The sequence below is a fragment of the Sebastes fasciatus genome, chromosome 18 (assembly GCF_043250625.1).
Source record: "Sebastes fasciatus isolate fSebFas1 chromosome 18, fSebFas1.pri, whole genome shotgun sequence".
Lineage (NCBI taxonomy): Eukaryota > Metazoa > Chordata > Actinopteri > Perciformes > Sebastidae > Sebastes > Sebastes fasciatus.
The window spans coordinates 20,748,073-20,763,173 of record NC_133812.1 but is presented as its reverse complement, the minus strand read 5'-3'; the positions used below and the strand labels follow the sequence as shown (position 1 = coordinate 20,763,173).

The 15,101-nt window shown below is 40.2% G+C and overlaps 1 protein-coding gene across 1 annotated transcript in view; it reads left to right on the top strand.

The window, feature by feature from the left end:
- The window catches only part of man1a1 (mannosidase, alpha, class 1A, member 1), a 152,980-nt gene that overhangs the window by 100,230 nt on the left and 37,649 nt on the right, over window positions 1–15,101 (top strand). Inside the window, exon 5 of the mRNA XM_074614732.1 lies at window positions 13,016–13,110. Within this exon, the coding sequence (XP_074470833.1) occupies window positions 13,016–13,110 (95 nt within the window). The remainder of the gene's footprint in view (window positions 1–13,015; window positions 13,111–15,101) is intronic.

The following is a 15,101-nucleotide window of genomic DNA, read 5'->3' as shown; positions in this document are numbered from 1 at the left end:
TTGTTCCTATAGTGTGGGTGGTGAGCAACAATTTGGCCAAAACAGCACACTACACAGTAACAGATTCATTCATGTACAATAAGAGCCGGAAAAAAACGGAAATCTCGCAAAATCTCTCGCGATCAAACGTGACTTTGGTGTAAACAAACATGGATGAAGTCATGGAGACATGTTAAATAAACACTTTTGTTGTTGCCACAAATCAACAAATTGGTCCTCTATTTCTTACTTCTTACTTTACGTTGACGACAAAATCATGTTTACGTTGCGGAGTAAAAGTCTTTTCCATTGTAGTTTTTATCCAATATGCAAATTTAAAACCGCAATCCTCCTCTCAAGCTGCTTAGCTGGAGCGCCAACGTTTCATTTTGTCAGCAGTTGCATTCCCCCCCCCCCCCTCTCCACAGATAAAATCAAATGTGAGCATGGGAAGCAAAAATCCAATCACAAGTGGTCACTTGAGATGCATTTGAGATGCATCTAAATGTCAGGTGTGAATTGCAATCGAGAGACACAATCTGGATATGAGATATTCGGTCTGAACGGATTCCCACCAGACGGGATGCTTAATTGCACTCCGGCACTGATAGAGTTATAAAACTGTGGTGCTGCTATAGAACATGCACGGTCCATCAGTTTTAGAATGTGTTCAGTTTTAAACATATTGTCAAGGTAGTTTTCTACATGGTACGATGAGCTGATATTAAGCTGCATTGATGTGTATTCTGACACAATTGACTCATATTGTAGCAGAGCATTAAAGTCGACACTTTGCTTGTTGCTCACATTGCAGTTTTTATCCCCCTCAGCCCATCTAAATGTGCTCTCCTCCCCGGTAACTTTCCTACCGAGACGGCAATTTTCTATGTAAATTCCCTTTCCCCGGTCTTCTTCATTTCCATAGCAGCGCCGTCAAAAGAGCTGACTGTCAAAAGTGTGCCGAGTCAGCGCCGACCGTGCCACCAGAGAGGAGAGGAAATAATATCAGGAGTTGATTCTCAATGTGTGTGCATACACATGTGGGGGCACTGATATGCAAACGCAAGAGCGAGGCAAGGATTGCTAATATTGAGATGAAGGATAAAGCATTTCCCTTTTTCTTAGAAAGCGTTTCTACCTCTCTTGTCAAGCGTCAGGAAAAGGCTCCCAGCGGTGAACCCAGGAGAGAGCGGGAAGTTGCGACACCCCTGTCGTCACAGTCGGATTGACGTTATCTCAGTTTGATTGACGTTATCTCGACGGGGCTACATTTCTCCGCCTTGTGGGGCCGTGAAAGCCGAGTGGATGTATATTGACTTTAACTTTAATATTGGATTGTTGGATTTAAGGAGCGTCGATGCAGGATGTGTGAAATTATAGCAACAGAAACACACTGTGAAAAGATTGAATTTAACAAAAAAACATTTGGTTTCATCGGTGAACGTACAAAATGAAATATCGCTGCTGTGGATGGCATGGTCATCACAGCACCTGAGGCTTGTCATCAAGCTCTCATTGTTAAGATTTGTTTAATGTAATGAAATAATAAGCACATGTTGTATCCTGGATAAGGACGAGAGAGTGTTTTGCTAAGGGTGGAGTTGATAGAATTTATGTGACTTGACAAATGCAGGGTGTGGACATAATGACATGAACACTTCCAGGCTGCAGTTTGTGGTTGTATTGCATTGCACTCATTAACCAGAAAAATAGAAACTCCTGACAAACCAAGATACACATGAGAAAAGCAAGAACGCACTGATTTTCACTGTTTTTTTCTGGCAATTCATACTACTCTATAGTAATTATTCTACACATAGTGGCTACACAGGAGCTGATATGAAAGTAGGAGCCTGAATATAAGGAGCTCAAAAGTCTAATCATCCAGTAAAGACCAGTCAGCTGCTATATTACCTCCAGGTTTTATGTCTGGCACAAGGAAATTAGGTCAATAGATTAGTAACTGCAGCAAGGGAGGGGGTTTCACACAGAGCTGCATTCAACTTCAAAAGTGCTGAAGCAGTGCAGTGTTTTCTTTGACCCATTATTTGATTGTCAGTCATGTTTGTTTTGTGTGTTGATGATTTGGTTAGAAATAATGTTCTGAATGGTAATAATAATCAATATCTCTAGTAATGTCAAAATTGTAATAGTGACAACATGAACTAATGAATCAAGAGCCAACAGGAGCAACAGATGTAATAGTAGCTTAGCTGTATGTGTGCGAGGAAAAGCTCTTTTACTAGGACTAAAGGTTACTTTCATTTTCAATTCATCATGTGAGAATTTCTTTTTGATTTATCGTTTGCTCTATAAAATGTAAAAAAAAAAATAGCAATCACAATTTCCAACAGCATAAGGTGATGATTTAAAAATTACTTGTTTCGTCTGACCAACCACACAAAACCCCCAAATATTACATTTTAAATGATTTAAAACTGCGAAAAGCCACAAATTCTCACATTGTAGAAGCTGGAAACAAGGAATATTTTGTATTTTTGATTGATAATTGACTTCAACCTTTACTCGATTATCAAAACAGCTGCAGATATTGTGGCTGTCGCTCAACTAAATGACTTTCTGCTCTATAAACGTCTATTATTACGTATATATTTATACGTTTTACTAAAAAATACAGTAGCGTAATAGATGTAGTAACCTATTTTTTTCTTCCGTAATAATTTATTGGGAGTAACAACAGGTGTGCAGAAGCATACAAATAGAGCACAAATGTTGCAAATAAGATAAAGAACAAAAAACAAATTAAAATTATATATAAAAAAAAGAAACGAATATTAAAAAATAAATAAATAAAGTAAAAGAAAATAAATAATAAAAAATAAGGTACACATTGACAGTAATGATGATTATTGGATGAATCCCAAACTACAGATGAAATAGGCTGTAGTAGTAACTTGTGAGTTAGTTTGAGCATAAGGTCCTATTGTTTTATGTTGATTTTAGGTCTATATTGTTTCTAGTTATGAGTTCCATAGACATCTATCTTCCTTTCTGTAGTCTTCCTCTTTCTTCATCACGTCTCTTTGTTAGCAGCAGACCCCATAAATGAGAGGAGTGTTTGTGTTTCATTACAGCTGACAGGTTACCCCCTGCCGAAACACCGAATCCACTCAGGAGTTGAACTCCTCTCTCTTAATTTCTTCATCCAGTCTCATTAGCAATCAAACAGCTTCACCTGCAGCTCTCTGTGGTAGTCGGTGGAGTCAGAGTTTAATTATTTTTGGACAGTAAAATGTATTCTTGGGAGGCCTTTTAACACCACTACCCAGGAATCATTTAGCTGGTGTAGAAAACCTCAGAAAACACAGCTGAACTGCAGACGTAGTTAAATTCTCCCAGTATTTTCATATCATTCAGATGTATGTGACTTCCATGTAAAGCCATCTGTTACCTCGGTAAATATTCCTCCCCGAGGCGTTCTGCCGGGAAATGTTTTTATACCTCAGAGACATTTGCATGTCACACTTTAGTGAATGTCAGCTCTGCTTTCTCTGCTGGACAAACTGCGTTGAGAAAACACTCCACTGTGAGTTATATGAAGCACTTCGTTCTGTCTTTTGTTCTGGTTTTCTTTCGTTTGCATATCAGACAATATGTAAATCAATATTCATATATACGGTATAGACCTTTAGTGTGTTGGACAGTCTCTCCTCTCCTTTCATTTCCTCTTCCTTCTTTCTTTCCCTCGCTTCTCTCTTTTTCTGCGCTTACTTTCCTGTCTCTCGTTTGCTCTCCTTTTTTGTCCTCTCCTGTCTCTCGGTTCCTTTCCTCATCCCTCTTTACTTTCCTTTCCTTTACTTCCCTCTCCTCTCCTGCTTCCTCTCCTTTCCTTTCTTCTCTTTCTTTCCTTTCCTTTCTTTTATCTCACCTCTTTCCCTTCATTTCCCTTCCTTTCCTTTCCTCTCCTCTGTTCCTTTCCTTTCCTTTCCCTCCCCTATTTCACATCCTTTCCTTTTCTCTCTTTCTTTCCTTTCCTTTCTTTTCTCTCCCGTCTTTCCTTTCCTCTATTTCTTTCCTTTCTTTTCCCTCACCTCTTTCCCTTCCTTTCTTTTCCTCTTTTCTTTCATTTCTGTTCCCTACCCTCTTTCCCTTCCCTTCCCTTCCCTTCCTTTCCTCTCCTCTCTTTCTTTCTTTTCCTTTCTTTTTCCTCACCTCTTTCCCTTGCTTTCTCCTATACTTTTCTTTCCTCTCCTCTACTTATCTTGCCTCTCTTCTCATTTTCTTTCCTCTCCTCTCCTCTCTTGCCGTATGCTTTGCTTTAATTATTACAAATTTGTCTCCTCAAGCCAGTGTTTATTTTTCTGCCACCCTTCGTCCTCTGTTTTCTCTCCCTGAAGCCAGTTATTAAACCCAGATAGAGGGAGAGAGAGAGAGAGAAAGTGAGAGAGACGTTGACGGAGAGGGGAGAGGAGGACAAGAGCAACCATTCAAACAACAGCAGGCTTCTTAACCACTGAAAGCTGTCACCTCCTCAGGCTGGTGTGTGTGTGTGTAGTGTGTGTGTGTGTGTGTGTGTGTGTGTGTGTGTGTGTGTTGCCTTCCTAAGCCTACAGCTGTCAGGGCAGCAGCCTGCAAACGGTCCTCATTCAGCCGGCACCGAGACGTCGTACACCGGCTTCCACATTTAGTCTGCACTCATCATTCAGTTCTGCCTGCATGGATTCATTAATTCATGAAGTGAAATATAAAACGTCTGGTCCCTTTTTTAATACTTGAAATAGAATAGAATGAAATACATGATCAAAATTGTAATAATAAGGACTAATCGACTAAAGAAATCTTAGTCAATTAAGACCAAATCAATCGATTAGTCGACGAATCCACTAAGAGGAAGCAGCCCTAGTGTGAGTTAGTACGTAAATTGCTGAATGAGAGGCCAAATGTAAAGCTCTTTGTCTATTAAAGTAGAAAGTGCTATATAAGTGCAGTCCATTTACCATTTACCATAATAAACACTTTGCTCGTCTTTGCTCTGACTGAATATAAAGTCAGCATCACTATGCATTTATCTCACCAGAGAGTGAAAATGAAAGAAACTCATTTGACACCTAACTGACACCTAAAAGTGTATAAATTATGATTTAAGATGTTTTTTTAATGTCATACAGCAGCCTTATCCCCCTGCCAAGTTCCTTCATTTACATACAGCACTTACCCATGGTGCACCTTGATGCTCCTTATCTGTGTAGAAGAAAAAAGCACTTGGCATTAATATGAACTTTATATCAGTATGGCAGCATCTTTGGATACTTTTCTTGAAGCATCCTTGAGTGCATATTTTTCTATGTATGAGTATGTAAAAGACGGCATTTGGTCTCATAAATGATGTTATCATACCACAATATAAATATGTAGTTAATGCCTGATAAATACTTGTAGTGCTGCCACCCCATATTACGCCTCGTTTCCACACAGTTTTGTTTTGTGTCCGTAAATCCGTACAGTATACAGATCACGCTCCCTGGTGTTCAACGCCAGGATGCAGTCACGTCTATAACGTTTTTCTAAGAGAAAAGTTCTACGGTATATTTAGGTAACATAGTGTGCATATAGTGCTTCATACGTCTTTTAACCAAATAGTTCACAAAACATAAGGTCTGTCCGTAATCTGCCGCAAAAATGGTTTCAATGTACTGATGGCAAATTACAGATCGAAAAATAATGGAAGTAGAAATTTCAAAAACACATCAGAGATCAAAGACGGTCCCATTGAAATGAATGAACTTCCGGTTGCATTCGTACACAGAGCTGTGTGGAAACGAGGCGTAAAGGGGCAGTACATGTTGTGTGGCAGGGTATTCAAGAAGCAGATCTGTCATCAGGAGTCTGTGTTAGCAAAATAATTGATGAAACTGAGGCAAAATGAGCCCTGGGAAATTCAACAAAGTAACAGTTGGCCATGTGTATGTAAATACTACTGGGTAAGCATCTTATAAATAGATTTTCCAATTTTGTGTGTGCCAGTTAAGGAAGTAGCAGACAAGAATTGAATGAAATAGAAAATGAGGTGAAGAGAAAATAAGAGTTCATAGATGGATGAACACAAATGAGCATTGAAGAGGAAGAGGAGGAGGAGGAGGAGGAGGAGGAGGAGGAGGAGGAGGAGGAGGAGGAGGAGGATGAAAGAGTTTCAGGAGGCCTCCTGGAGAGACGGGTTGTCGGTGAAATGAGGAGGAACGAGGAGGGAGGAGTTGATGAAGGGCATAGGGGAGGAATAGGGAGGAGAGGGCAGTGTGTCAGGGTCCAGGAGGAGGAAGAGGAAGAGGAGGAGGAGGAGGAGGAGGAGGAGGAGGTGTCGGCATGCGTCCCCACAGACGCTGTTGTATTCTGGGCCACACGTCCCACAAGGCATGCTGGGTCGTTCATCTTAGTTAGGGAGCTGTCCAGGCGACTCTCTGCAGACTGCAACACATAATCATACACACACACAACATGCACACACACACGCTGCCAACATTTCTAGACCTGGAAACTTGATTGCGTGAACACACACACACACACACGCACACACACACGCACACACACACACACACACACACACACACACACACACACACACACACACACACACACACACACACACTTCCACATGCTTAAAATGTTAAAATCCTTGTAGGGACCTTCAACTTCCATCTTCTCATTCTAAACACAACCTAAACCATATTCTATACACAACTAGCCCTAATATAAGCCTTAATCCATGTAATTTATCTTCGTAGGGGCCTATACACACATGTGTCCCTACACCTGTCAACTCTGCTCAGTAGCATTATGGAGAAAACGCATGTGGAGGGCAGGTTAGGGCTGCAGCTTATTCTACACTTAGACATTAATGCTCAAAATAAGGTAGAAATAAACCTGTTAAAGTGGCAGTAGGCAGTATATTTTTGGCATCATTGGGCAAAAATTCCATAATAACCTTTCAACACCTCCTCAGGGCTCTGTTTTCAGGCTTTAAAATAATCTAGCCCGTGACGGGAGACTTTGGCCAATCACAGGTCATTTCAGAGAGAGAGAGCGTTCCTATTGGCTGTTCATTCAACGGAGGCAGCTGTCAATCACTCGTGAACTCCGATCAAACGGTCAAACTAAGCAGCGCTGATCAAATATGAATCAATATTCTGTTACTGTAATGACTATTTCTCTCCTCAACACTGACTACCGCAGCAAGCCTGCTCTCTCCACAAGTGGTTAGTGTAGGAACAGATGTTTGACCCCGAGACATTCAAATCTGGTGTAGTGGCTAAAATTGTTTCTGCTGTTTGTTGTTTTTTGTCTTGAAACCTAAACCCTAAACCAAAATAGTAATCTTAAAATACCACACAAAGGCTGAGATGTCTTATACATACACACTATACAATGGTCAAAACTTCTAGAGGAAGGGAAGTAAAGCAAATGTTATTCTTCTCTTTCTACCTTTTTTCATTATTCATCTCAGGAGCTTTAACCTGTCCTGTCGTGTGCCTCTTCTCTGACCTGAATCATCACCATTAGTTTTTTTGTAGGTTAAAATACTCGTTTACTGATGTTAATTTTAAGCCTTGTGTTACATATTGTAGAGCCATTCACATTTGAGGCTGATATTGGCATTTAAAAGCCTACAGCAAACTCTATGATTTTAAGCTGAAGCCAAAAACTAATATTTTGTCATGTTTATTATGTTATATATTCAATTATTTAACCCTTTTTCTGTCTAAAATAAGTATAAATTACATTACAAATTACACATATCGTGAGCTGCAGACTGCAAAACCGTGGTACCAACAGCCGTCGTCTGACTTCCTAAAGTAGTGTTATTACGGTAAGGATGTTCTCCGAGTGAGGCAAACGGCGTTACCACGGTTTTGCACTCGTCGGCTCACGTTACCGCAGTCTTGGAAAGGGAGGAGTGAGCGGAGGGTACTCAGTTGGTTGCAATCTGCAACCACACCGCTAGATGCCGCTAAATCCTAACTTTAAATGGGAGAGAGTGATCTTTTCAGTAGCAACATGTGTCGCCTTTAAATCCTGCATATAAAAGTGTTCCAGTGATCGAATTCATTTCCTCATTACTCAGCAGTTTTTCTTTCTTTCACTTCTCTTTATCTGTTCACATATTATGAAACTTCTTCCGCTATCCTGATTACAACATGACAGCTACTCAGTAGCACATTACTTATTAAAACAATAATCATGCACACTTTATCTCTCTGTGAACATTTTGGCAGTCGAAACATTCAGCTGGTGGCTCCAAAACAGCGACTCACTGATACTGATAGTAACACACACGCACAACTAAAAACACAAGGTAGTTCATTTTCCTGATGGATATTTTGTCAGAAGTGCACAGGTGTGAAATGTGATTATTAACATCCGTTTTTACTACATTAGCCACAAGCTCTGTGCGTGTACGTGTTTCTCAGTTTCTGTATAATTCAGCTCCTTATTAAAGCTCGTTGGCAGTTTGCTTGATGGCCTTGGACACAGGGTGTGTTTAATTTATTCTTCTGTGCGTCCCTGGGAGTGTTTTTATTTTCCCCCTCAGTGTGCTTCTGGCATTATTAAAGGCATTAATCACTAGGATCTGACGCCTTGTTACGACACCGCTCCCACAGTGGAGCACGAAACACACACACATACTTAGGAAATATAGTGGGGTAATTTGGTGTCAACAGTGTCACCACAACTCTTGGCTTTAAAATCCCATATCTTGTAAGTTCTTTTGAAATACAATATAAATACTAGTTTCGAAACGTGAAGATATTAGAAACAGAGTGTGTGTTTGTGAGGGAGTGTTTCAATATGTTCATCTTTTAAATGTTTGATCATTTCATGAGATTAAAGTCTACACAACAACCATGACCTCCAAGGTGATATTTTACAAGGAGAGGTGTTAGGGCTGTCACTTTTTATTTGAAATTCAAATTGAACGTAGTTAATGTTCGAACCATAATCACCTGTTTGAATTCAAAATGTACAGTCAATAAGTGCAACAGTCTGTTTGAAGTAGTTTGCCTTGTGATTCAACAGAAGGCGCTCTAAACGTTCACTATCAGCTTGACCTATTGCATGCCCTGTTGACCTATCACTACACTAAGTTAGTAATGTTGTGTTGTTTGCAACGAAAATGGAAGATACTAGCGAGCAAAGCCGTCCTGAGCGGATCTGAGATGGATGGATCTTGGATGCATTCAGAATCTGTCGGCAACAGGACAAGATTTTGTTATCAGAAGTGCTCTAGTTTCGGTTTGTAGTTTGAGTAGTATTGACCAATCAAGTTCGAGCTGGCTTTGGTTGAATGCAGGTTAAGGGGTCCGTGTGGAGAGCAAAAGAGGCAGAATGCATTGGCCGAAATGCAATCTGGGAACCCAGCGGCTATCGTCTTATGATGATTTAGCTTTTCATTGGTTTAAAATGAGCTTGTAAACTGGCTACTTGGGAAACATTCCGGTCGTACTTGTTGTCTCTCATCCCTAGTGGTGCATCTCAATTTGCTAATCGGACTGTAAACAATGAGCAGCGCACGGAGAAAAGAAGTCTTGGCTTGGATATCCGCTTGCTACGCAGGAACCCCAGAAATATAGCCCCTTCCCCCCAGACGCTTATCCGTCAACAGACCGATAGCCGATGGGTTCCGATGGCAAAGTAACTAAAGAAGACGAGGCTGTTTGTCGACTTTGTACAGACTCACCAGCTACCACAAGCTACCTAGCTAACTAGCCAGCCATCCGTCTCTGGTGAGCTGCGATCACACTTTACGGCCCCAGTGATGTAATGTCGCCATAACAACAAACAACAATCAACATTTTATTTTCTTCTTCTCTAATGACTACAGAAAACAGTTCAGTGTCCGTTCTACTCCTATTCTATTTCTATGGTTTAATCCCAGACTGTCATTCCGACATGTATCCTCATTCCTGTTACCTCTCCTCCTCGTCCAGCTCACATTAACCTTTCCCTGCCCCAACTTTTGAAGGAAAAGCTGTTGAGTTGCCATATTGTTTTGACAAGTAGCCTCTCGAGCTTTTCTTCCTCCCAGATCTCCCCCTCTTGCCCCCGTCTCTCACACCCTGCTGAGTGAGTGGTAGATCCTTTGGGAGCAGAGCTGCCAGCCTGCTGACATAGTGCTACTATCATGCTACTGCACCACCTCTGTGTGTATACGAAAGTTATTACTACACTAAAGAAAAGAAGAATGGAGGGATGATAACAAAAGAGAGGGCTGCATGCTTGCACGCTGGCGACCGCATTCTGGTTATATATAACTTTAAAGGTGCAGTGATTTGGTGGCATCTAGTGGTGAGGTTGCAGATTGCAACCAACTTAAACTTCTCCCGTATGCCGAGCATGGCTCATTCTAAAGGCCGTTACACACTGGCGGTGTTTTTTAATAGATTAATTTGCAGGTGTTGCAAACTTTACTCCTTTCAACCTTGACAAAGGCAGCGCAGACCAGATCCACTCTTTCTGTTCTTACCTTTCACAATAAAAGCCCTAGACACATAATATTCACATGCGAGTATTTCTCATTTTCGTGCCGTTTATTCGTCACGCCCCCGGTGTGTAAAGGCCTTAAGGTAATGAAAATACAACAATTATTGTTTTCAGGTGATTATACACTAAAGAAAACATACATATTAATATTATATTCTAATTTCTGCCACTAGATCCCCTAAAGTGCTACACACTGGTCCTTTAAGTATTTGCACAGTAGTTACAACAGGCATTTAAATAGGGGCTGCCTTCTCAGCTGTGTCGGATCAGAGCTGTGTTTGATTTGCAAATTTATCAAATCAAGTAAAGTTCTTTGAGAATGCAGAAAACATTGTTGAGAAGTTTTGCTTGGTTTCCTGCATTTATATTCTGAATTCAGATGTGTTTTATGGGTTTGCACGTTGCAGCGCTCAATGTTTCCTCCGATTTTTTATTCACTGGTTCTAGATGATGTCCTTCTTTGAACAAAAACACTTTGACAGTGTTTGTACTTACTTTACATTTTATGCGGCTGTTGTGGAGGACAGGCTGTTTCTGTTTGATGACAGTGTTGACATTTTTTATTCCAAATTCAAAACATTTCAGGTTTTATTTTTGCCATTTCTGATGGACTAAATCCAGGGGAGAACGTCCACCCTACATGAAGGTTCAGGGATTAAAACAAGGCCATGTGCATGTGGATTTCAGGAGTTAACAGAAAAACCAAACAGACATAACGTCATTCTCGCTCTTGTCAGTGGACAGCAGCAGCAGCAGCACTTCGAGTCAAGCTGCTGAAGCCTTGGCAACGGTGTCAAACAGTCCATCACGTTTTGGGCCAAATCCCATTTTATCTTAACTGCTTGACTAAACTCGAGCCAGGAGCCAAATATGGGAGTACTTCACTTTTACAGCCAACAAAATCAGACACCTAAGAGACACCACCTCAGCTAAAACTGCCACAACGCTGTCCGGTCAGATATGAGCTTGGACCAGGAAATCAAATTCAGTAGCACTTGTACCTGATTATTGAATTGTTGTGTTTTTCAAGGGGGGGGAAATGTGTTTTTTTCATTGCAGCACAAACACCATAATTGTAACATCTCAGAATGAAACCAATAACATGATTAACACTCGTTTGAAAAAGGTCAAAAATCCTGATTATGAGTCCACAATCAGGCATTACTTGTGTTATTATAAATAGAGCCACTAACAACACATGCAATAAAAAATACAAATAATCTACATGCAAAAATCTCACGATTTAAAGGTCAGAAGTCCTGTTACACATTAACCAGTAATTCACTTTTTATACCAGCCCTACATCCAGGTATATTCGCTCTTTTGCTCTAGTTGTACAGTTGAATATTCATGAAGTTATTTAAAGCAACACCATGCCTCTGCACACACTGGTGGTTCCATGTGGAGTAGAAAAACATTAACTGCACTACTCCGAAATTGTGTAAATTGATGTCAGTACTCTGAAGTACACATGCTGGTGTTTACCAGCTCAGCCTGTGATGTCTTATTCTGAAAGATACCAAAGAAATGAGAACATCAAACGTAAAGGAGTCTAGCTTTTTCTCGATGGAGGGCTGACTTGTTCAGGAAAGTTTGTAATGTTAAGTTTTGTTACCTCTAGCAGGCGGACAATCATTAAAGCATCCTCATTTAGTCAATTTATTCAGGGATTTCTTTTTTAACAGCAAAGATAAATATATAGTTGTATATCTAAAGATTTTTAAGGGGAATAATGCAGGAATACCCGGCCTTAAACCCTTCCAGACTTGTTTATTTTTATTGGTAAATTAGTTGGTTGTTGCATTAAACTGGTGTCAAACTGTTTACATTGTACCTTTTCGAAATATCCAGTGTATGTGCCAGAAATGCATCTTCTTCATTACATTATTATTTTCAGTTTTAAACCGTTTTAAACCCTTACTGGAATAAGACATCTTATAATTTCATCTTCACATCGTGCAAGTGACCTTCAAGTCTCCTCAAATTACAGTACAGATGGAAAACATACATGTAGCTGCAAGCAACAGTGAGGCATTCAGGGAATGATATTGGCAAAGATTACAAAGACTGAAGGAAGAAGACAGGAAAGAGGGAATAAAGGGATAAAAAGAGTGGAAGGAAGGGGGAGGACAGAGCTACAGTACAGGTGTAAGCTATAAACCTCTTTGTTTTTCTTCTGGGAGCTTTACATACGAATAAAAGCAGAGTATTTGCAATATAAATCAAGCATTTTAAAGAATTTGACCTATGAATTCAGTGAGCTTTGACTTTACTAGTGTAGACGTCCTTTACTCGACGGCTTCCCTCAGTTAAGGTTCAAGTAATCTGGTACGTTTACACGGTCAAATAACCAAACTCTTCTTGAGTAATGGGTCTGATACTGAATGTTGCTGCTGTGTTAAAATGCTCATTGTGTGCTCTAGTCAGTGGTTTTCCTTTCCCTCCGTGGGGTGCAGCGTCTTCTCAAACGGTTGGTCAAGAAAATGTGAAATGTGAGAGAGAAGCCTCTTTTAATGAGATGCTGTCTGTCTTTCCTTCTCAGGTATACCGTAGGAAGGCGGTGGAGCTCGGTGAAAAGCTGCTGCCAGCCTTCAAAACGCCCACCGGCATCCCCTGGGCTCTGCTTAACCTCAAGAGGTAGAACACACACACACACACTCTCGCTCCTCACTCTGCTGGTATTTGAGGCAGCAGGTCTGTTTTTTATGGTTTGATTCTTAAAAGAGCTCTGTGGTCTGAGGCTTGATGTGCCGGATGAACACAAGCTCCTCTCTGTTCCTCTCTCTCTCACGCGGAGCTGAGCTGTTTTAGTTTTACATGACAGAGCAGGCTTGTCAGACAGAAGTTGTTTGCTTTTTCATCCAGGACTGCGTGCCAGCGGCCGGCTCTGAAACTCAACTACCACTCAAAAGACAAACCCAAAGTTTCTAAGTACTGTGACGAGGTTATAGGCCACAGTGGGCCTTTATTAATGCACTGTGACACACTGTCAAGGGGCTGCCGCTGGGATTCACTGCTGCACTCACGCACATGAAGAAACACACGCGATTTTGAAGATGGAGATTTAAAACTAATTTGTCCTTTTGTGATGTTGGATAGGATTCAGCCTGATTGATGATATAGTTCTTGTGGAGTTGATCCAAAGTATAGTGCATACAGGCTTTTCTTCTGAGTGCTTCACACATTAAAGGACTTGGATTTTTAGAATTTGGCATTAAAGTGCTAAAATGTGAAGCTACTATACAGTATATGATGACAGTAAAAGAAGGAAATATAATGCTGAGAATGAAAAAGACTACTTCCTTTATCCATAATAACATTATTAATTAGATTCTCCTTCATTTGGCTTTTTATCGACAGATATGTACTGAGAAACCAAAAGTGAAATTAGTAGTAAATGATCAGTTGTACAACCAATAAGGGCTGCAAACTAATGCTTTTTTTTTAATTATTCCTTTCACTTAATCTATAGATTGTCAAATAAATAATAAGAGATTTAGAGATTAATTTGTTCGCACACTAAAACAAAGCAGCAGAAAGACAACAACAAAAGAAAAGAAGTTGTACAGATGAGGTTAAAAACCCCCAGAGGAAATCTCACCTCAATAAACAAATACAAAAGTCATATAATCAACAAAAATAAACAAACAAGCAAACATGAAATCCAAAAGCAAACGTAAAGTAAGCATCATAAATCATAAATGTCCATTAAGATTACCTACATCTCATAATTTGATGGATTTAAATTCCCTGTTTAGAAGCAGGAACCTGAATTTTTATCCAAACTCCTTCCAACAATCACAGCTGTGTGTTTTAACCATCATGGCAATCTTTTCTTAACCTTAGAGCTAGGGTTTGTCGTTGTTATATTTGTTGAAATTCTTATTAAATCCCGACAGCAATCAATAAATCAAATGCTCTGACAAAAAAAAGAAACAAATCCGATATCTGTGGCTGTCGCAGGACTGCCATAAACCCATCCAATCATTTAATTCGGGCTGAATTCGGGCCACTAACTGAGCAGTAAATGCTGCTAAGATCCGATTGATTTGTCCAATTGATCTGGTGGTGCTGCAGCCAGATCGACAGAGGGACATTTCTCCTTCAATTCAGCTTTGATATTTGGAGTAAAAGAATTACAAAGGCAAAGAATAACTTCTCTTAGACGTCTCTTTCACTGAAATATTCTGAGAAAACTTTCCCGTTTGTTTTTTGTGTTATTCCTTAATGACGTTCATAATGATCATTTTGGGGGAGTGGCTTTGGAGGAAGCGAAGGACTTTCAGTGTTAACAACTTGGCGACTTTCTCTCTAGATTTAAGGACATTAGTAGCTAGTGCTGCTAGCTGCTTTCATTAGAAAGGAGCAGGCAACACTGGGCTGGCTTTTTCAGTTGGATAATTTTTTAAATCGAGTGTATTCTTGCTAGTTTCTCAAGATCACCGACCCGACCTTTAACAAAGTAGTTACACTTGCCTGAACTAAACCATTCCTTAACAAGTACACACACAATTCAATATCAGTATCATAGCAAACGTCCATCGGTATGCCATCCTCCTCTTCCTCTGTCAATCACAAGTGATGAGTAGAGCACTTTTCTTTCTATCTGTCTTTCCCCAGAGAGAGAG